General features: G+C 35.7%; 1 protein-coding gene across 1 annotated transcript in view; it reads right to left on the reverse strand.

Moving 5' to 3' along the window:
* Positions 1-427: 427 nt before the first annotated feature.
* Positions 428-21,637, reverse strand: part of TSC22D2 (TSC22 domain family member 2) — a 53,626-nt gene continuing 32,416 nt past the window's right edge. The window contains 2 exon segments of the mRNA XM_033212327.1: positions 428-3,962; positions 5,213-5,264. Of these exon segments, the coding sequence (XP_033068218.1) occupies positions 3,702-3,962; positions 5,213-5,264 (313 nt within the window). The 3' untranslated portion in view covers positions 428-3,701.

Consider the following 21,637-nt stretch of genomic DNA (forward strand, 5'->3'; position numbering starts at 1 on the left):
TCCAATGCAATTCTGCGGCTGCCCTAGGAGCCTTGTTTATGCTCTTAAGCCATTAAGTTCTCTTTTCTTGTGCTTGGAACGCCCTTCCCTCTGGCTCTTATGACCTTCAAGACTCAGGTGTCATGTTTTTGAGGAAACCTACCCTGAAAAAACCATCCCTGACTGTGCATAGTAACAAGTATTTCTCGCTGCATTATTAGTTGGCTTATTATGTCCTCAAATTGTCAATCTTGAGGGCTGGGTTTTGTCCTTTTCCTAGGATTATTTAAGAAAATTGAGCCATGTCACAAAGTGCTTGTCACTGAGTCGTAAAGTTTCTTTTAAAAATGTGACTTCAAATCTTAAAAATTGTTTCCAGACAATTAGCTATTTCTGGTTCTGCAAGGATAAATTTTCAAGAACAGAGATATTCTGGTACTATTAAGACTTTTTTTTTTTTTTTTAAGGTCCATGAATTACTGGAGTTTGCAACTTGGAGAAACATTCACCTGTGAAAATTCTTGTGAATAATGGCAGTTGTGATCCCCAATCACTGGAGGCTTGATTATAAAACGTTATCTCAATACTTCTAAATTAGTATAGGATATTATAAATAGAATTGGAAAAATTCAGCTATTTTGGACAATTAGGAGTTAAGGAAACTGTACATTTAACGCCTCCTAACTCCTACTATTTGTTTTTGGTGTGGCAAGCTGTGAGATCACATTGGAACAACCTAAAATAAATTTTATTTGGGGAAAGTTAGGTTTGAACTGTACACAATTACCATATCAGAAAAATTTTTACTTATGATTTACTGGCTAAAACAGAAAAGCTTATGTGGGACCTTGCTCTATGAGCATTACACTGACAGAATTAGATAGATGGCATTCCTGTAAGACTCCAAATAGCTGAACTGGAAGTTACTTAAGATCCTAAACAATCAGCTGGGGGAAGGGTTGACAGTAGGGATAGTTTGGATACACTGACAGAATTAGATAGATGGCATTCCTGTAAGACTCCAAATAGCTGAACTGGAAGTTACTTAAGATCCTAAACAATCAGCTGGGGGAAGGGTTGACAGTAGGGATAGTTTGGATTTTGACAGCAGGAGGGGATGATGGGAAAGCAGAGGGCAGGCACAATAATTTTGCATTTTTGAACAATGCACCATGAGTTGAGTATCTTCTGTCGTTACACTGAAAAGCTTATTATTTAAGGCTCTTGAAACATATTGCCAAATTACTTTCTAAAAGTACACAGGAAAGCCTGTCTTTCTATGTTAAGTCCTGCTACTTTGGACACTTATTACAATTAGCTAAAAATATTAATTTGCATTTTTTAGGTTACTAGAAGTTGAACCTTTAGAAACTTGCTCTATCTCTTCTGTGAACTACCCATGTTTTCTCCCCTTTTCTATTTTTTTCTTAATATAAAAGTAGTAATAACTGCTGTTACCATTTTAAACCTTTACATATTATTCATTTCCTTGGAGACTATTACTTTGTTTATAAAGTGTTTTTCCAGCCCCAGAATCAAAATGGAATCCATTTTCACAAAAATCCCACCTTTTTCTAAGACTAGTTTTTCTCCACCTGTATTAAATATCATATATCACAGTTAGCACTGGAGGGGCACAGCCAGCAAACCATTCTGGTTAACAGTCCAACAGTGAAGTTTCACATTCCATTAAGTATCTCACCTGTAGCAGCTCTACTTGGAATCTTACTACACATCCTTAGGGTTGCTTACTCAAGCCTATGTACTTAGTTCCTTTATTTATAATGTTATTCATCAACACTTTGTTCAATGTCTTACAGCGCAACTAGGATAGAAAATATTTGGCAATCTCATGTACATCCCAATTTTATGCCTCGTTTGTGGCTAATCTGATTAAATTTTTACTTCAAATAAACACGTCTTTTAACAGGGAGAACTAACGACTGGTTCTCATTAACTCTGATTAGCTAGCTGGCTACAGATGCAGCGCATATTAATTTCTACAGGCACCTTTCTGAATTCAAGTAAAAGTTTTGGTAGACAAGGATTTCCTACTTAAGTATCACTAACATAATATGAATATTGAGTACAAATATTGCTCACTATTCTTGCATTCTTTAAATTGTTTTACTTTGAAAATTTAAGAACTATCAGTAAGTCATTATTAACAGGTCTTTAAGGAGTATTTTGAATTGTGAAAATACAAATCTAGTCAAATTTTGAACACATATAGAGCCAAATATTTCAACAAAACTGCAGTTTAATTTCAGAAAATGTGTTAAAATATATATTTATACATCAATTTCTGACATACACTTAATGTGTTAGTATACACAAAATGATGCTTTCTTTTGAAACTGTATTTATGAAATGTACATTTTAATTTAAATACTCAGTATACACTGCACTTAATCTGCATGTTGCATTTATTAAATACATTAAAATCTGCAATGTAACAAAACGTTTTCTGCATACGAAATTCAAAACACCATTTTAAATGAACAAAAGATGGCTCACTTTTTTTTTTTTTTTTTACAACTAGTGTATTGTACACTAGCTCAGCTCCACCAAACTACCTGTTCGTTCTCTTTTATTTGACATTGTTCACAGACTAGTACATATTACAATAAGAGTGCTGGATAAAAACATGAGGTACGAAAGTGGTTCAAAGATTATAGGTCATGCAGATCATGCTAGACAGCAAAGAAAATTGTGACTGAGAAAACACTAAATAAAAATACATAAAGAATGTGCATTATAAAAAAAAGACAAAAAAAAAAAAAACGAAAAAACAAAAAAAAAAACTCCATTACACAGCTTTGCTTCTTTGGTTACAAAGTAGGTTGAACAATTTCACAGCTTTTTATTCCCACCCGAAAAAAAAGTCATACGAAATGTTGAAAAGCAGAGGAATCGTGGCAATTTCTCTTAGAAAGTAGAAACAAATGAACAAAGTTTTCTTCATCAAAATAGCCCAATTATTTATTATATCACAATAACTGGTGACTACCTGTACAGTTGCACTATGTTCTTCATACTTACACTATACAAAATTTACATTCAAGCTGGGTCTTTACTACTGAAAATAAATACCAAAAGTAAATTGCCATTAGTGTTAGAAATATGCCAGGATTCTTTTGTTCAATTATTGCCTAAACGTTTTATCTATTAAATGCAATCCTGTCTTTCACTTCCTTTACTGATACTTATAATTATTCAAAAAAATTAAAAAAGTTCTGTGACATTGTTCATGTACATTATGAAAATAGCAGCCCTGTAATAAATAAAACACAAATAAATGAAAACTTATGTAGGCAAATGTTACTGATATTGAAAGAAAAGTGGCTCTTTAGATGAACTGTTATTTATAATGTGATAGGAAGGCTCAGGGTAAATCCAAGGGTAATAGGAAACATGGGAGAGCCACCAAAACTCTTAAAGACCCCACTCATGCGCACCAGGTAAAATGCAGACTTTGCTCGCTTTAATAAACCCCATCTATTATTCTCCTTGTGTACTGATGACATAGAACTGGACATCAACAGCGCTGCATGACATTTCAGAGAGAGGAAAAGCTCTTGTAGAATGATTGTCTAATACTGAAAAGGCCAAACACACAACCAAAGCATGGCTACTTGCTTTCGTATAAAGTGGAAAGAACACGAGTGGCACACAAGGATAGACTGCTTTCAGTTTTTTTCTTAATGAGGCTTAAGAAAGCTTTATGCTGAGGAGACATTCGGCTGCTGTGGAGGTTGCGTTGGCTGCGGAGGCTGTGCTATCACTGCTTGCTGTTGAGAAGTGCTACCAGGATTGGCCTGTTGGGTTGGGAGTTGGGATAATTGATCACTGTTTGAAAGAGATTTTAACAGTGCATTTTCTCGTTCAAGTAAAGAGTTTCTTTCAACTAATTCTTTTATTTGTTCCTTTAAAACTTCCACTTCTTCTCTTACTGCATACATCAAATGGCTTTTCACCAGATCCTGTGAAAAACAAAATTAGGAATGTCAAAAGAGTGAAAAGGTAAAGGTGGTGCTATCTGGTTCTGGCCTACTTGGTGCCGTTTAAGTTTTTATATTAGTTTTCCTGCTCTTGCTTTTAAGATTTCTGCTTTATCTTGACCGAGCCTATGGAAGATGGGTTGGAAAAAATCCAGTTCCCAACTAGAGCAGTGAGCTAAGAATTTTCTTTTCAAAGTTTGGGACGATTTCCAAAAAATACTAGCTTCTTAAACTGTCAACTCTTTAGGCTTAGAATAAAAAAAAAAAAAAAAAAAGGTTAAAATCACATGCTTAAAATGGTAGATCAAGAGAACAAAGGAACAATATTCCAATGGAAAGCTGTTTGATGTTAAACTAGTCATAGCTCTGCTTTAAAGATAACATTTTGGACTTTAAAATTTTAGGATTAAAGAAAATAATTTGAGACTAACATTCCTGTAAGGTCTCACACCTGTAATCTCAGCACATTGGGAGGCTGAGACGGGTAGATCACCTGAGGTCAGGAGTTTGAGACCACCTTGCCCAACATGGTGAAACCCCGTCTCTACTAAAAATACAAAAATTAGCCAGATGTGGTGGTATGCACCTGTGGTTCCAACTACTCAGGAGGCTGAGGCAGGAGAATCACTTGAACCTGGGAGGTGGAGGTTGCAGTGAGCCAAAATTGTGCCACTGTACTTCAGCCTGGGTGACAGAGCGAAACTATCACAAAACAAACAAAAATACCAACTTTTTTTTGTAGAGACAGGGTCTTGCTATGTTGCCCAGGTTGGTCTCAAACTCCTGGCCTCAACTGATCCTCCCACCTCAGCTCAAGTGCTGGGATTACAGATACTGCGCCTGGCCTACTTATAGCTTACTTGTAAGTCTACTTCCATCAGACCTCTAGATGTTTTTGCTTTAATACTCTTTTTTGCTCTAAAGTATTTTCAATGCTGAAATATTTGGGGAACATGTTGTCTTTAAATATGTATGCCCCCTCACCAATGGCCCTTATCAATGATAATGCATGAAATGTGAGATATTCAAATGGGAGAAATATTTATTCAATTAGTATTTCTAGACTAAAAATTCTCAATGTTCTGGCATCTACAATGAAATCTCATTATCAAAAAACATGATTTGGTCATCTTTGGTTTAAATAAATTATTTGTTTTCTAAAATTGACAAAAGCTAAGTGTTTCATACAACCAACAATCTATGAAATGGGAGAACTGTAAACTTTTACTTACCATTGCTTGTTCTATTTTGTTGTCAATGGCTACAACACCTCCCCCAGATGCACTGGAAAAAATTAGAATATGTCATTAAATTATTCTAAAAAACTTAACCTCCCTTCCAACTCTTAAAGAATGTAAAAGACATTCATGCTTCACTTAAAACCAAATATATAGTAATTTAAAATAGCTTATTCTGTTCTAACAATTTCAGTACTCAAAGCTCTCATTTCTAAAATGAGAGTCTTAGTAAATTGACGACTTCTACAGGTCTTTCGTAGTGCCAAGATTTCTAATTTGCCTGTGATATATGTATGCTATTTTAACTCTCAATTGTATTAAGAATTTCTCTGTTCAGTGGTTTTAAAAGGATACATTTTAAATGGGCAGTGCCTTCTCTGTATCTCTTAAATTTCTTCATTAACCAACTATATATTCTAATTGCCTTTCATGTAGAAATTCCAATAATTACTTATTGTAGTAAAATTCAGATGATGGCTTGACTTTTTTTTTCTAGTCCTCTTAGTAAGACTTTCCTGCTCTAAGTTTTATAAACATCTAGTTTTTTAAAAAAATTTTAATGGCTTCTAAAAATGCTTCAGAAAGCCTTTGGGCAGGATTGGTTAACAAGAAACTCAACATTCAGCCGGGTGTGGTGGCTCAAGCTTGTAACCCCAGCACTTTGGGAGGCCGAGGTGGGAGGATCACTTGAGGCCAGGAGTTCCAGACCAGCCTGGCTAACATGGTGAAACCCCGTCTCTACTAAAAATACAAAAAAAATTAACCAGGTATGGTGGCAGGAGCCTGTAATCCCAGCTACTCAGGAGGCTGAGGCAGGAGAACTGCTTGAACCCAGGAGGCAGAGGCTGCAGTGAGCTGAGATCATGCCATTCATTGCAATCCAGCCTGGGCAACAAGAGAAAACTCCATCTCAAAAAAAAAAAAAAAAAAAAAAAAGAAAAGAAACTCAACATTCTGGCAGACCTACACGTCTTTGTAGGTTACTTGCTGGCAAGAATAACCTAATCACCTATAAGGTATGTGGTTTAGATCAGTTTTTCCTGGGAATAACTGAAAAGTTATCCAGCCTGTAAGCACATTCCAAGTTCAAATATCACCTTAGCAACTGTACGATAACAACACAGAAGGCTGAATAATTGTCTTCTTTGGTGGTTTATATTCTACCATGTATTAAGTAGTAAGAATAGCTGGAATTTATACCCTTTTCTTTTTTTTTTTTTAAATTTTATTTCAAAAAACAGTTACTAGGTTTTTAAAAATTACTCTTGTAAAGAAAAATCTGATACTTTAGCTTACTATATCAATACAAAAAGATAATTTTTATATGTTACTAAATACTCTTCATAAAGTATACTCCACCTAAGATTTTAGTGCTAAAATACATGGAAACTACTTTACTTTGATGGTGTGGACCCACAATGTCGTATCAGATTGAGGCTCAGAAATATCCTGTCCTATGATTTCCTCCTATTCATTTCCTATGTGACCATCAGCAAATCACCTATTTAACTTCCCTGGATCTCAGTTTCCCCATCTGTAAAACAAAGGGGTTGATGTCAATGCCTCAATGGATTTTCCACTTCTAAATCCTTGAAACCTTAAATCATTAGATGGAAAACTAAGTTTGTTTATTTGAGCATTAACCACATTAATTACAGCATACTACCTTCACTTCTTGCTGCTACTATTTCTAAGATGAAAAGAGGTTTTGTATATCTAGTATCTAGAAAGGATTTATGGATCATTAACATACTTTATACATGCTGGGCTTTAAATGCTTTTAGTGAGCTGTGCAAAGTGTGACTATATGTAACTATAAACTACAGAACCACTAAGTAAACCATAAGGCTTTAATATGTACTCCAGTGCCAGATACCATGCAGATATATTCACCACAAATACTGAACACATTTTGGCAAAAAAGACGGTGACAGGCATTTAGATTAGCTTGCTTGGGAATCCCAGATTATATGTTCTATATTTTTATTGACATGGCAAGGAAAGATTGAATTACTTTTAAGTCATTTCATGACTTAAATCATTTGATTCCTTCAACACATTTGGTTTAAATAGCACACCTTAAATACTAACTACAACATCAGTTTTATGTATTAATAAGCAGTAAAACAACAAAAAACCCCAAAACCCTTAAAAAAGGGTTTACTGTTTTGTTTTGTTTTTTTGATAATTAAAATCAGTCAGCGAGTTTTAAAATGATTCCCATAGCTAAGGAAGAATAATTAGCATGCTATTCTTTGGTGATCTAACAAACTCTTTTCCTAAGATCTCTTTTGACAACAGAAGAAACAGGTTTGCAAGATATAAATAGATAATGATGAAGATGTATCCCTTAACAGGTATTAATATTTCAACTATTAGGTGTTATACTCTAATAGAATAAGTCAGTGTCAAATATAATTACTACCACTATAGTGACCTTTAACTATCTTGAAGGCTATTATTCAAGATTCTATAACCTACTGCAGGGGTCTCAAACTTTAGCACGCACCAGAATCATCTGGAGGTCTTGTTAAAACGCAGGTTGCTGGGCTTCCCACTCAGAGTTTCTGATTTAGTAGGCATGGAACCAGGAATCTGCATTTCTAACAAGTTCCCAGATGATGTGGAATCTGCTGTTTGACTATGCTTTGAGAACTGCAGGCTTACAAATGAAAGTTATAGGACGAAAAATTAAGAAGCCTAATTCTATTTTTAAAACTTTTTAGCCTGGTACATAAAATTCTTTATGACTTTGACCTCTGCCTTATACAATCTGTTTTCCTCTTATACTCCATCTGCCTATTGTGTTACGGTCTTATATAACTATTTGCAGTCTGTTGAAATATGTTCTCTCAGGTTTCCTTGGCTTTGCAGAAACTGCTCCCTCAGCTGGAAATGCTCACAGTTCCAATTCATCTGGCTATCTTACACCTGTCCCTTAAGATGCTCCAGTGCCATCTCTTCTGTGATGCTGTTTGATTTTCTAAGGTAGAGCCAATTACTCCATCCCTTCTGGGGTCTACCAATCTTCGCAAACTTTCTGTAGTGCAAAAAGGCAGAATAGCAAATTCTGGCTCCTCCATATACTCACTATATGGAAATTATTTAACCTTTCTAGACCTCAGTTTTTTCATTTAAAATAAGGATTATATGCCAATTGTGAGGATTAAATGAGTTTAAATAATGCTCAGCATAGTACTTGGCACACTGAGCACTCAATACAGACGGTGATTACTTTGAGTATTATAATACTACCACTGTTGATCCTATTAGATTGAGCTCCTTGAGAAAGGTTCCATAAGTGAATATTCACCTTTGTTCCTTATTCACCTTTGTGAATAAGTGAATTCAGTGCTTAGCACACAGCAACTCAATGCATACTGACAGTAATTAGATATGATAGACTTGAAACAATTATTGGTTCATATGAGGAAGGCATTAAAATTCTTTAAGTTCAGATAAATCAGTTCTCAAAGTGTAGCCCCTGAACCAGAAGCATCAGCATCACCTGGAAACTTGTTAGAAAGGTAAACATTTGGACCCACCCCAGATTTACTCTTGAGGTGGGCCCCGTAATCTATTTTAACAAACTCTCCAGGCGGTTCAGATAGAAACTAAAGTTTGAGAACCACAGCTTTAAACAGCCAGATTTACAATGAAGACACCAATATGGTAGTCTTAAGCAAATAAGAGACTTTTATTTCAAGATCCCAGAATATGGTTTAAAAATACTGTTTCAATGAGGGTATCAAGATGTTTTCTATAATGTTCAAAGCTATCATACTGAGATTTGACTCTCTTTTAAAATGAGAAAGATCAACTGAAGCAGAATCAATAATGTCCTTCCTTCACCTAACGTTGTAATACTATATACCTTGTTTTCCTTTTAATTATCACATTCAGCACATTATATTTTGATGGTTAACCAGTTTCCAAACTTAAGCTCCCTAAGAAAAGGCTTTCTGTCTTTATTCCCAGCACAAAATATATATACTCAGTAACTTATAATGGTGGTAGTATAAACAAATATTTCAGATTAGTGTGTATGTGTATATACACACTCAAACTGAAATACGTCAATTTTAAACCAAGTGTTAAAATTACTGCCACAGAAGCATGAGGGAAAAATGAGTTCAGAATTTTCTTTTTTAAACTATTATGGTAAACTAGAAGTGCTAAATAAAGTCAAAAGATAATTTTTAAAAACAAACTTTCTATTTACTATGAATTATTCTTAGAATAAAAATCAAACATTTATTAGCATTTATAGATGCATTAAAACTTGTGGATATGGAGAGAATGAACAGAAATATAGAGCCGTGGAAAGTAAGAAAGACCTATAGGAAAGTATTTATTTACCAGAATTGCTGCTCCAAAATAAACAAATGAGCTTGAATTCACTGTTTAAAGCTAATTACACTTACACTCACAGAAAAAGTAAAACTCAAAGTATCAATGCTACAGTAAGACAGGTTGGCTTTCCATGCTGTTCATCTTTTAATTGATCCTAACTGGTTCCCTACCACAGCTTTTCCTCCTAGGTTTCCTTACTCTTACCATGAGATTACTTGCAACATTACTGAGAAAGCAAGAGGACGGATGAAGAATTTCCAACTTCACAAGTTAAAATCACTAAAGAAACAGGTAATCTAATTTAATTTTTTGTTTTGAGACAGTTTCACTCTTGTTGCCTAGGCTGGAGTGCAATGGCGCGATCTCGGCTCACCGCAACCTCCTCCTCCCAGGTTCAAGCGATTCTCCTGCCTCGGCCTCCTGAGTAGGTGGGATTACAGGTATGTGCCACCATGCCCGGCTAATTTTGTATTTTTAGTGGAGATGGGGACTCTCTAATGTTGGTCAGGCTGGTCTCGAACTCCCAACCTCAGGTGATCTGCCTGCCTCGGCGTCCCAAAGTGCTGGGATTACAGGCGTGAGCCACACACCCAGCCTTGATCTCTATTTTTAAAAAACTACGAGAAACCAACTTTTTTCTTTATCTGTAGTAATGTGGACAGAGACATCACGACTACTTATTTAAAATAAAAAAATTCAGCCTGGGCAACATAGTGAGAACCCATGAAAGAAAAGAAAGAAGAAAAGAAAAGAAAAAAGAGAAAGAAGGCAAGCCCGTGGTCCCAGTTACTCAGAAGGCTGTGTGGGAAGCTTGCTTGAGCCCAGGAGTTCAGGGTTCATCACTGCACTCCAGCCTGGGTGAGAGAGCCAGACCTGTCTCTAAGAAAAATAACTACTTCTCTTTTTCAAAATGGACATATTTTGTCTACTTTGTCTTTCCATCTTCCCCTAGATATAAATGCTAATTAACAAATCAACAAGATAGAGGAAAAGAAAACTTAATGATTGTCTACTTTAGGGCAGGCACACCTTATCTTAATGAGTCCTTACAACAAGCCTGAGCAACATTCTCATTTTACAGTTGAGGAAACTGAGGTCAAGTAACTTGCTCAAAGACACAACACTAGGAACAGGATTCAAACCTGGACCTAATGTCAAAACACATGTATTTTCTTCCATAATAGTAAGACTGTGAAAAAATAATCTCTAGTGACCTGAAATAAATCCAGAATTATGTATATTATTAAGAGTGCTTTAACGAAGTACCAAATGTTAAGTTGTGAAACCATAAGCATGGATCCAAAGATTAAACCATGCTCAGAATATGCCATTTATCTTATCTGGCATATTCCTAGAAGAGGTTCAGCTCTGAGAATAAGGGAGGGAATCTCTTAGAAAAGGCACTTGCTTAGTGATCTTTTTATAGCCAATATAGTTTGCCTAATTGCTAAGAACGAAAATGTTCTTCTGGTTTGTTAGAAAGCTGAAGATGTCTTAAAAATTTTATGTATCTTTAATTAGAATACTGCAATAAGTAAATAAATAAATAAATAAATAAAATGCATGCCTTGTTTTACTCAAAGACTCCTCTAACTTTGCATTGAGTTACAATCACAACTATAAATGCACTACAGGAACTCTCCAAATTACACAAATTTTTTGTAATACAAACTCCTTTGAGTTGGCAAATCTGGCATACTTCATGCTCACCCCCCCTTGCCCAAACCAACTGAAACTGATTCTTCAGAAACGCACGAGCAGAAGGAAGCTATACCTTTCTTTGGGGGCAGTCCTCAGGAATCATGTACTGTTTCCAGTAAATCATCTATAACCTTTATTCCACCCACTCCCATCTCCCAAAATAAGCACTGTAACAACATTACTACTAAAATACATTAATTCTAACCTGGGGAACATTTTGCCTATTCTCTAACAAATGCATGTTTTGTTTTTTAGAAAGAAAATTAAGAAAATGCAAGTCACTGATTACAAAGGAATAAATCGAATAAATCTACAGTTCAGCAAGCTTGTGAGGTTAAATGTAATTTTAAAAATCCACCACTCTTCTGTAAGAGGGGACTAAAAAAATATCTATAGCTTAACTCAAGAACAAATAACAATTTTCCTTTCAAAACGGCCTAAATAAATAAAATTCATGTAGACAATCTCTAGCTGAATGCAAACCTCTATGGTTAAGAATAAAAATTGGGTGAAGTTAATAATAAACTAAGAACTCAAAATGTTATGTTATTCTAATTACTGACCATCAGTTCTACCAATGTAAAACAAATGATGTTTAATTTCATGATTAAAAAAAAGAAACACAAAATGCCCCATAGAGATTATTATTAGCAGGAACACAAAATAAGTTATTTTAAAGCTATTATTCATCCTGAGCAAGCAGGTAAAATTTCTACTTATAAAACTTAAGTGTTACTTTTTCTCAAGTAGCCAGTCCTGCAATGGTGTGATGAATGCTTTTACCAAAGAACTATTAAAAACCCAGTTAAATATTTATATAATGATTGATATTTATTGTCAGCATCTTCTACAAAAACCTTGTTCACCAATGCCCTCAGCATATTTTATATCTATCTTGTTAATTTTATCAAATGGCTAGCCAGTAAAGCGTAGATGAAAGAGCATGCAATCTATACGAAGTCCTACCTTAGACTCCCTTTGTCTAGAGTCAGTCTTATCATCTGTACTAAGAACTTTAAATAAACCCATTTAATCAGAATTTCTTTAATACTTTGGTGAGAGAGGACTATGTGACTGCATGCCTAATTTTCTTTTTAAAGTTAAAAAGTCTCTAATAATTTTCCTAAAATCTGTAAGACCAGATGCCCAATAGAAAAATGGAGGGAATTCACATTGAACATTAACAAGAAAGACATGAAAAAAGACTCAACATCTGAATCATAAAATAAAAATACAAATTAAAACTATAATGTAATACTATTTTCTAAAACAGATTTCTCTCCTTTTCCCTTTCTTTTTTTTTTTTTTTTGGAGATGGAGTCTCGCTCTGTTGCCCAGGCTGGAGTGCAGTGGCCAGATCTCAGCTCACTGCAAGCTCCGCCTCTCGGGTTTACGCCATTCTCCTGCCTCAGCCTCCCGAGTAGCTGGGACTACAGGCGCCCGCCACCTCGCCCGGCTAGTTTTTTGTGTTTTTTAGTAGAGACGGGGTTTCACTGTGTTAGCCAGGATGGTCTTGATCTCCTGACCTCGTGATCCACCTGTCTCGCCCTCCCAAAGTGCTGGGATTACAGGCTTGAGCCACCACGCCCGGCCTCCTTTTCCCTTTCTTCTCTCCCGACCTCCCCTTAATTATTCACTCTTTAAGCCAGCAATCATTCATCTGGGAATTTATCCTCTAGATACTTTATATACATAGCAAATAATGTATTTAACAAGGCTACTCATTACAATACTGTTTATAACAGCAACAATTCTGGTTAAATGAATCATGGCATAGCCATCCATTCAATTAAATAGTATGCATCTATTAAAGAACCATGAAGATACTTTTCTCAGTACTGAGATGGAAATAATGTATCCTGGAGATCTTTAAAAGTAAAGGTACAGATGCGTGTACAATACATTATAATTTACATTAAGGAAGATAATACACATTGGTTTTCTTATATACACATAAAGAAGGATACACACACATTAAGGAAGTGGCTCTCTGTTTGGGAAGGCAGGCGGATGCAGGACAGAGATAGAAGCAAGAGTACTTTTACTACATGTTGAAGAACAATGAAAACCGTGTTCCAAAATGAAAATGACTCATGAAGGAGCTATCTTGTACAGTGTAAACTCCAGACATGAACAAATGGCAGACAGGAAAAGTAATGATAGAAAATAGAAAAGGGAGAAAGGGGAGAAAAGGTGCCAACTCTATTTTCTCTAGGAACTATTTCATTCTGCAAGATAAGGTACTACATTCAACAAACAAAACAATGATCAACGTAAGTGATATTTGTGATTTGTAAAAATTCCATTTCTTGGTTTAGAGTGAATTATAACCATCTGCAAATATGATGTAAATTATGATTATAGCTCCCAGTACAGTGATTTCTGTTTATTCAAAGTAAATCTGGTAAGCAAATGATAAAAATTTGTGGTAAAGATCTCCACTACAAAAAGTTATGTAAACTTACACAATAAAAACTTTACATTAAAAATTTATCCCCCAATATATATACAAGATTAAAATTAACATTATCTTCTTTATCCAGATCTCTTTCACATTTCCAAGTTATGATATTTTGGGGGGATCATTTTAATATTTGGTAGTAAAATTCTGATAAAATTACATTTTTCTTGTAGAGCCATTTTAAAGAAACTTCGTATTAAAACTAGCTGAACTAAAAATCCACAAAAATATTCAAAATCGAAGAGATAAGAATTTAGTCTGGAAAAACTGAAGACTGGTACAAAAGTAAAATCTGCACAGCAGTTTCACTATTTATGCAGTCCAAATATCCCAAACAAAGTTAAATATCCTATTTCAAGTTAACACTTAAATGTTATAATAATATGGAGTTACATTTATTTAAGATACTTGACTTTGTGTGCTAGCTAGTTGTTGTTTTTAGAGATGGGGTCTTGATCTGATGCCCAGGCTGGAGTGCCGTGGCATGATCATGGTTCACTGCAGCCTCAAACTCCTGGGCTCAAGCAATCCTCCTACTTCAGTCTCAGTCAACCGAGCAGCTGGAACTACAGGTGTGCGCCACCATTCCCAGCCGATTTTTAAAATTTGTTGTTTAGAAACAGGGCCTCATCCTGTTGCCCAGGGTGGTCTCTAACTCCTGGGCTAAAGCAATCCTCCCACCTCAGCCTCCTGAGTAGCTAAGATTACAGGAACCAGTCATCATACCTAGCATTAGTTCTTATTAGATGAAATCATTACTTCTTAATAGACTAACAATAGGCAAGGTTTAACAGGTTGAAAAGATTATTTCCTTCCTCTGAGTAAGATCTAAGACAAGGACAGGATAAAGGGATATGAGGAGGGTGGCATTTTCCTTGATATTGAAGTACTTAACATTTCGAGCAGGCTCTCATGAAAGAAATTTCATTTTACTGTTTACATAGCAGCTACTACCTAATCTGATGACAGTATATTATTGAGGAGTGAATAATACATACCAAGTAATTGGTAATACATACCAATAATAAGCCCAAATTAAAAACTTGACACTATAATACCTGCTACTTTAAATTATTTCTTGGTGACTGAAAAAATAGTATAAGACTGACAGTTACCTAGACTTAGATGTACACTGGTACCTCAGAGGAAAAAAAGGGTGAGAGGAATTAGAAAATATTTCAAGTTTCAACTGAAGCACACTGAATCTTGAGAGATCAGTGAGATGATAAGGGAAAGAGACTATCTATGACAAAGAAAATGCTAAGGATGCCTAGGGCTTTATTCTTGGAGCAACTAGGAGTTGGCTGGTGTATTACAGAAAGGTGGCTACATTTTGGGGAGGATGAAGTGGGGTGGGGAGTAGGTGGTGCAAATAAAGATGTGCAAAGAAAGCGCTGCAAATAAAGATGAGAAAAGAAATTTAAGTTTCACTTGGAACTACTGAATTTGGAGACATGGAAATGTAGAATCCTGTTGGAGAAATATAGAGAGAAGGCTGCTGGAAATAGGTATTGAGAATTCCAGAGTAATCTCTGGCCTAGAAGTCTAGATTTGAAAGCTGTAAGAATGCAGTACGCGACTCAAACCACAGGAGAAGACAAACCTGCACAAACAATGAAAAGACAAGTGGGGCCAAAACACTGGAGAATACTAACATGTAAAGAGTCATGGAAAAAGATGGGCTTGGGAAGAAATTATTCTTAGGAATGCTACTTATTCATCTAATGGCCTCACATTTGCCTCCTCGTTCTCTATGTATTATTTTTTTTATTAAGGTCATTCTTATTTAGATGTCTTGTTTAAATATCTTCTCAATCCCATTTCTACAATGAGACTTAACTAAAGTAAAAATGAGACTATCCCCTTTGGTATATGTATATACCAAAAGCCAAACACCAGTGAAAAGTACATAATTTTTGCCATCTTTTCATTTTGTCTATTTCTTTTCTTTATGACTATTTCTTCAAAGTGCAGAAATGTTAGTTAAAATAGCTTTTTAGAAAAAGTATAATTCTATGAACAATGTATTTGACAAAGTAAAATTCTATTAGGCTAGTCACTAGGATTTCGTGACTACAATTTGCTCCGAAGTTATTAATTTTTCTTTGCTACTTTAAGTCTCCTTCCTAATCTGTCCCCCGAAGTTCAAGTATGGTAATAAATAAAGGTTGTCACGGAACCGTTTCAAAATAGGGCGAAACTCAGAAGAGTACCATCAGGTTTTTAAAGAGACAGTTGCTTGATTCTGATTTAGACTAAAGGGAGAGCACCAAGCATGGTCATCATTCCTTAGTGAAATGAACAGAATATATCATATTGGGGGTGGGGGGAAGCCTAGTCTTTATTTTTAATAAACCAATGAATGTTTTCCATTTGGAATGTTTTCTAAAATTATAGTGGATTGGGTTTGAACAAGGAATTACATCTTTCTTTTAAAAAATGTTTTTATTTGTTTGTAGAGACAGATCTCCCTCTGTTGCTCACGCTGGTTTCAAACTACTGGGCTCAAGCAATCCTCCTGCCCTGGCCTCCCAAAGTGTTGGGATTATAGGCGTGTGCCACTGTACCCAGCCAAGGATTACACTTTTCACTTTCAACAAATATAAAGTCAACGCTCTAAATATAGGCCCTGAAGAATTAAAGTTGTCTACGTTTCAGTTTACTATCTCTTGTCTAAAGTATTTTCTGTTCTCTACTTCATTCTGGGGTCAGACACTGAGGGGTAAGACAACCTCTCACTTAGCAGTTGCCTAGCCTAAGCAAAAAGTTGAATTCAGAAAGAATAATAAAATGGTTTAAAAACATAGGCTTTAGAATTAGGCTAGTTTTTTTTTGTGTGTGTGGAGACGGAGTCTCGTTGCCTAGGCTGGAGTGCAGTGGCACGATCTCAGCTCACCACAACTCCACCTCCCGGGTTCAAGTGATTCCCCTGCCTCAGCCTCCCAAGTAGTTGGGACTACAAGTGCACACCACCATGCCCAGTTATTTTTGTATTTTCAGTAGGAATGGGGTTTCACTATGTTGGCCAGGCTGGTCTTGAACTCCTGACCTCATGATCCGCCTGTCTCGGCCTCCCAAAGTGCTGGAATTACAGGTGTGAGGCTGGCTGACTTTTAATCCAAACTCCACCCACTTACTGGTGGGGTGATCCTAGCAAGTTAACATAATGAAACTAGTTATCTCAACTATAAAATGGGATACAGTTGTACATATATTAAAGGACTGCTATAAGGATTATGTGAGACTGTTTACAACAGTACACACAACAACCCAATTAGTTCCTTTTATCATTTGGATCAATTTGAATTTTGATACTTTATAAGGTCTACTTTCCCAGTGTATCTTGGGAAAATTAAATAAGAGTTAATCTCCCAATGCAGTGAAACACGAATAAAAATCAATTATGATTAGTATTAAGAAACAGGTTTTATATTTATGTTTCACCCAAAATAAAATCCTAGTTATTCCTTAATAAATTGATTTTTTTGTATTCAATTAAATGTTAAAGATTTAATGCAGCCACAAAATATATGTTAACAAAAATTGTTTGACTTGAGATTTACATTTACAAAGCTTATTATTATTATTATTATTTGAGACAGAGTCTTGCTTTTGTCACCCAGGCTGGAGTGCAATGGCATGATCTCTGCTCACTGCAACCTCTGCCTCCTGGGTTCAAGTGATTCTCCTGTACAAGGGTTATTAAACACAGGATCCCTGTGGACTGAACGTCAATAACGTTCTTATGGATCTTCTTTGGGATCTTGATGTTTCATTATTTAGAGTAAAATAAACTTATCTTACTGTGGGAAATTTTTCCAAAGGCCACTGAAATATAACCAATTTAATTCAAATAAAAATTTCCAAAAAGGGTATTTAAAAATATCCCAGGTCTTCCTTTAGTACTGTTATATGAAAATTCAACAATAAATATTACTAAAAGCAAGCAAGAAAAGTGGTATAAAGTGTTGTTTGCTTTTAAACAAACTATTACCTTAGCTAAGAATCACTGCTTTAGAATTACCTTATTTAAAAAGGAATTCTGATGTAAAGTAAAAAACAGCACTACTATAAAATCTGAAGGGTCATTAGGTTTTTTTCACTCAAACAAAACTGTACTCAAGTAGGCACATTTTCAGAGACAAAAAGTTTGACATCCAAGTTTTTATCATTTCAGTCTAGATTCATGTCCTTGAATTCTTTTAGGCAATAACAATTCTAATAATTAAGACATGGTGAATGAAAGAATTTTACAACTGTTTTTGTGAAATCTTTTACGATGAATTCTACACTTACATCATGACCTGAAATTTGTTAAATTGATTTAGATTCCAGAGATAAGACTGTCACTTGAGATGGAATGCTCCACCTACATTGTCCTTAGCCTTCTTCCTTTCTTGCCAACAGGCTGCACTTCTGATGTGTCCATAATTTTTTGTCTTTATCAAATGTTCCTTTCTCTTGAATTAAACCATAAAAGCAGAAACTGTCCATCCCCAGGGTCTACTTATTACAACACTACTCTGCATATAATTGATAGTAAACATATTACTTGAAGAAAAAGACAGAATACGACTTACAATATATTATCTAATATATATTTTTATAAGTTTGGTATAAACAGATGTTATATTGGGCTCATCATGCCAGGACAAAGATCTAAGAAATTAACCAACTATTTAAACTATTAGAAACTAATTAAGGGTATCGCTGGAACAGAGTAAAATATAGGCAGACCTCAAGACTTTTTTTCTCGCTAATAAAGGTAAGGTTTTGATGTTTCTTGAATCTGGTTGTTACCCACTGAGAAAGAAGAAAAGTGTGCCAGTTTCTATATAGTATAGACAACTGATGTAAATAGAAAAACGGTTTTAAGTTTGAGTAACAGAAAAGGGCCAGGCTCTATGAATTTCCAGGTTACCGCTGCCATGGCCAGTGAAACTTGGTAACTCCATATACTGATCATGATGATGACTAAATCACAGAAGACTTCATGAATAAAGTGGATGTTAAAAACTCTAAATGATCTTAAGATAAAAACCTTGACAGAGACTTTTTTACATTAGAATCATGGATTTAAGGAGAAACCATTTGTAAATCTAGTGAAAAGCTTGATTGTATAATCATGCCTCATAGTATCTATTTATGGGTTCTCTCAGCTGACTAATCTCACTCTCTATTCAATCAAAATTAGGTCTACAGGGAGAATTAAAAATCCTAACGGCTTTTGGTCAGATAAAAAAGACAATTCAAACTACCATGCCTTTAAGCATGACTCATGAATAAGTGCAAGTTCTATGTAAACTAGACCCAGGAGTCTGAAGATAATTCACATTTATTTCACTCTTTTTACATTGAGCATCACATCACACATAAAGGTTTCCCATGAAGTCCTTGTATCATCACTACAATCAATAAGTAGAGAAACGTCCTTGTGATCTCTAAGGTATTAAGCAATATCTCCTATCCATTTTTGAAAAAGAACTTTAGGACTATGTACTAAAACCAGTGACTTACAGCCATGAACTGGAAACCACATTCTTGATTATAGCAGCTATGAAAATACAGAAATAACTAGAGGATGTACCCAGTTCAATATCTCCACAGACTTTTTAGTGCTGCTTATATATGATTTAAGTGATAGCAATCATTTGATTTCTCTGCTTCACATTTTAAGATTCTGTTTTACAGAAAGGGTTTATGGGAGGTTCATAAATACAAAAAGAGACCAGGATGCAAAGTAAGATATCACTGGAGGTGTTGAGAGACTAGATGACAACTTGGAAGGAACACTGTAGACATGATCCAAGTACAGGATAGGTGGTTAGAATAAATGACCACTGAATTCCCTTCTAACTCAGCTTTATAATTCAAAACTCAGAAGATAAATTCTGAGAGGTGGTATTAAATAAAAGGGCATTGGTTCTGGAGTTATACCCAGTTTGGAATCCCATCTCTCATCTTATTTTATAACACACAGTCTTGCTGTCTCCCAGGTTGGAATGCAATGGCGCCATCATAGCTCTCTGCTGCCTTAAACTCCTGGGCTCAAGTGATCCTTCTGCCTCAGTGGGATTACAGGCATGTGCCATGATGTCTAGCTAATTTTTGTTTTTGCGGGTAGGGACAGGGTTACTCAAGCTGCTCCTGAACTCCTGGTCTTAAGCAATCCTCCTGCCTTGAACTCTCAAAGTGCTCGGATTACAGGCTTGAGCCACTGCATCAAAACTGAGATATGACTTTAGACAAGCTAATATTTAGCCTCCCCAAAGGACAATAATAGGACCGGGTACTGGGATTCAGTGAGATAATGCATTAGTATCTGGCACATGGTAAACACTTAACTATGTTACCTAATAACCTGCAGTAATAATTTACAGTGGTCAAAATCTAAATGTCATGAAATACACAACAAACACTGACTTAGGAGTTAGGTAATGTGGTTTCTACATTTTAGTCTTGTCTCTAATTGCATACAATAATCTCTGACATTATTTTCAGATACCAAATTTTGTGATGCCACATTCCAAAGGGGTTGTAATGAACTTAAAACATTTATCAGACACTGGGGATACATCAAATAAACATAATTCCAGAGTTTGTGAGTTTACAATTAGTGCAGGAGATATATAAGATGTTAAGTGTGATAAGTGCTAAGACAGAGCAAGATCTGACAGGGTGGTCTGGGGGCACATAATCAAGCTCTTGGATCAGGAAAGAGGAAGTGACACTGTTGGGTGGAGAAAAAAAGACAGGTACAAAAAAATGTTCCAAGTAAAAAGAACAGTAGGTGCAGTTGGCCACATTAGAAAACTCCGACGACAAGGAGCAGTCAGAAGGTTGTTGCATTTTCACATAAGAAAGGATAGTGCACTGAATGGGGACAAGAGATGGACAGGCTGGCAAAACACTCAGGACGCAGACATGGCAGTACTTTGTGATTAACTGGCTATGAGAGATCAGGGAAGTTTGAATGTAAGGAGAGATACCTAGGCTGAAAGTAATAGGTTTGAGCACCTTAGAGCATACAGGTAACTTCCTATAGCATAAAGATGGTATGTGCCTGGAAGCCATCTATAAGCTCTTATTACGATGAAGAATGTAAGAAGAAGACAGCATTCTGATGACTCCTTTATTTATTTATTTATTGAGACCAAGTCTCACTCTGTTGCCCAGGCAGGAGTGGAGTGGTGTGATCATGGCTCACTGCAGCCTTGACCTCTCAGGCCCAAGCAATCCTCCCACCTCAGCCTCCCAAGTAGCTGAAACCACAGGTGTGCACCACCATGCCCAGCAAATTATTTCTGTAGAGATAGGGTCTCCCTATGTTGTCCAGGCTGGTCTTGAACTCCTGGGCTCAAGTGATCCTCCCACCTCAGTCTCCTAAAGTGCTGGGATATAGACATGAGCCACCATGCCCGGCCTCTAATAATATTTAAAAGAACAGACAGAAGGGAAAGCCTGCCAACTGGTCTGAGAAGCAACAACCAGCAAGGCAGAAGGAAAAACAGGAGGGAATAGTATCACAGATAACAAATATCAGTTCAAAATTAAAAACCTATCACGTATCAGTATTAGCTTTAGTTTTAACTAAATAGTTTTAAAACTACTGAAAATCTACTTATCTACCATGATTGCAACTATTAATATATATGTATTCCAAGTCTGGGAATATGCAAACAGTAAGATGGTAATTGTTAAAAACTTGGATTAAGCATGATTATTCTTATTCTATTTTCCAAATTTCCCGGTTTGAATTTTGAAAAGGCAAACATATTACTACTACAGGAGTTGGGGTACAAATGTATTATTAAAAATAAAAAGACTTTTAGATAGAATTCTCGTATTCTGATGACCTATCAAGTTGTGCATTTTTAACCATGGTGCTAAAGAAACAGTTTATA

The sequence above is a fragment of the Trachypithecus francoisi genome, unplaced genomic scaffold (genome assembly GCF_009764315.1).
Source record: "Trachypithecus francoisi isolate TF-2019V2 unplaced genomic scaffold, Tfra_2.0 Lachesis_group0, whole genome shotgun sequence".
NCBI classification, from domain to species: Eukaryota; Metazoa; Chordata; class Mammalia; order Primates; family Cercopithecidae; genus Trachypithecus; species Trachypithecus francoisi.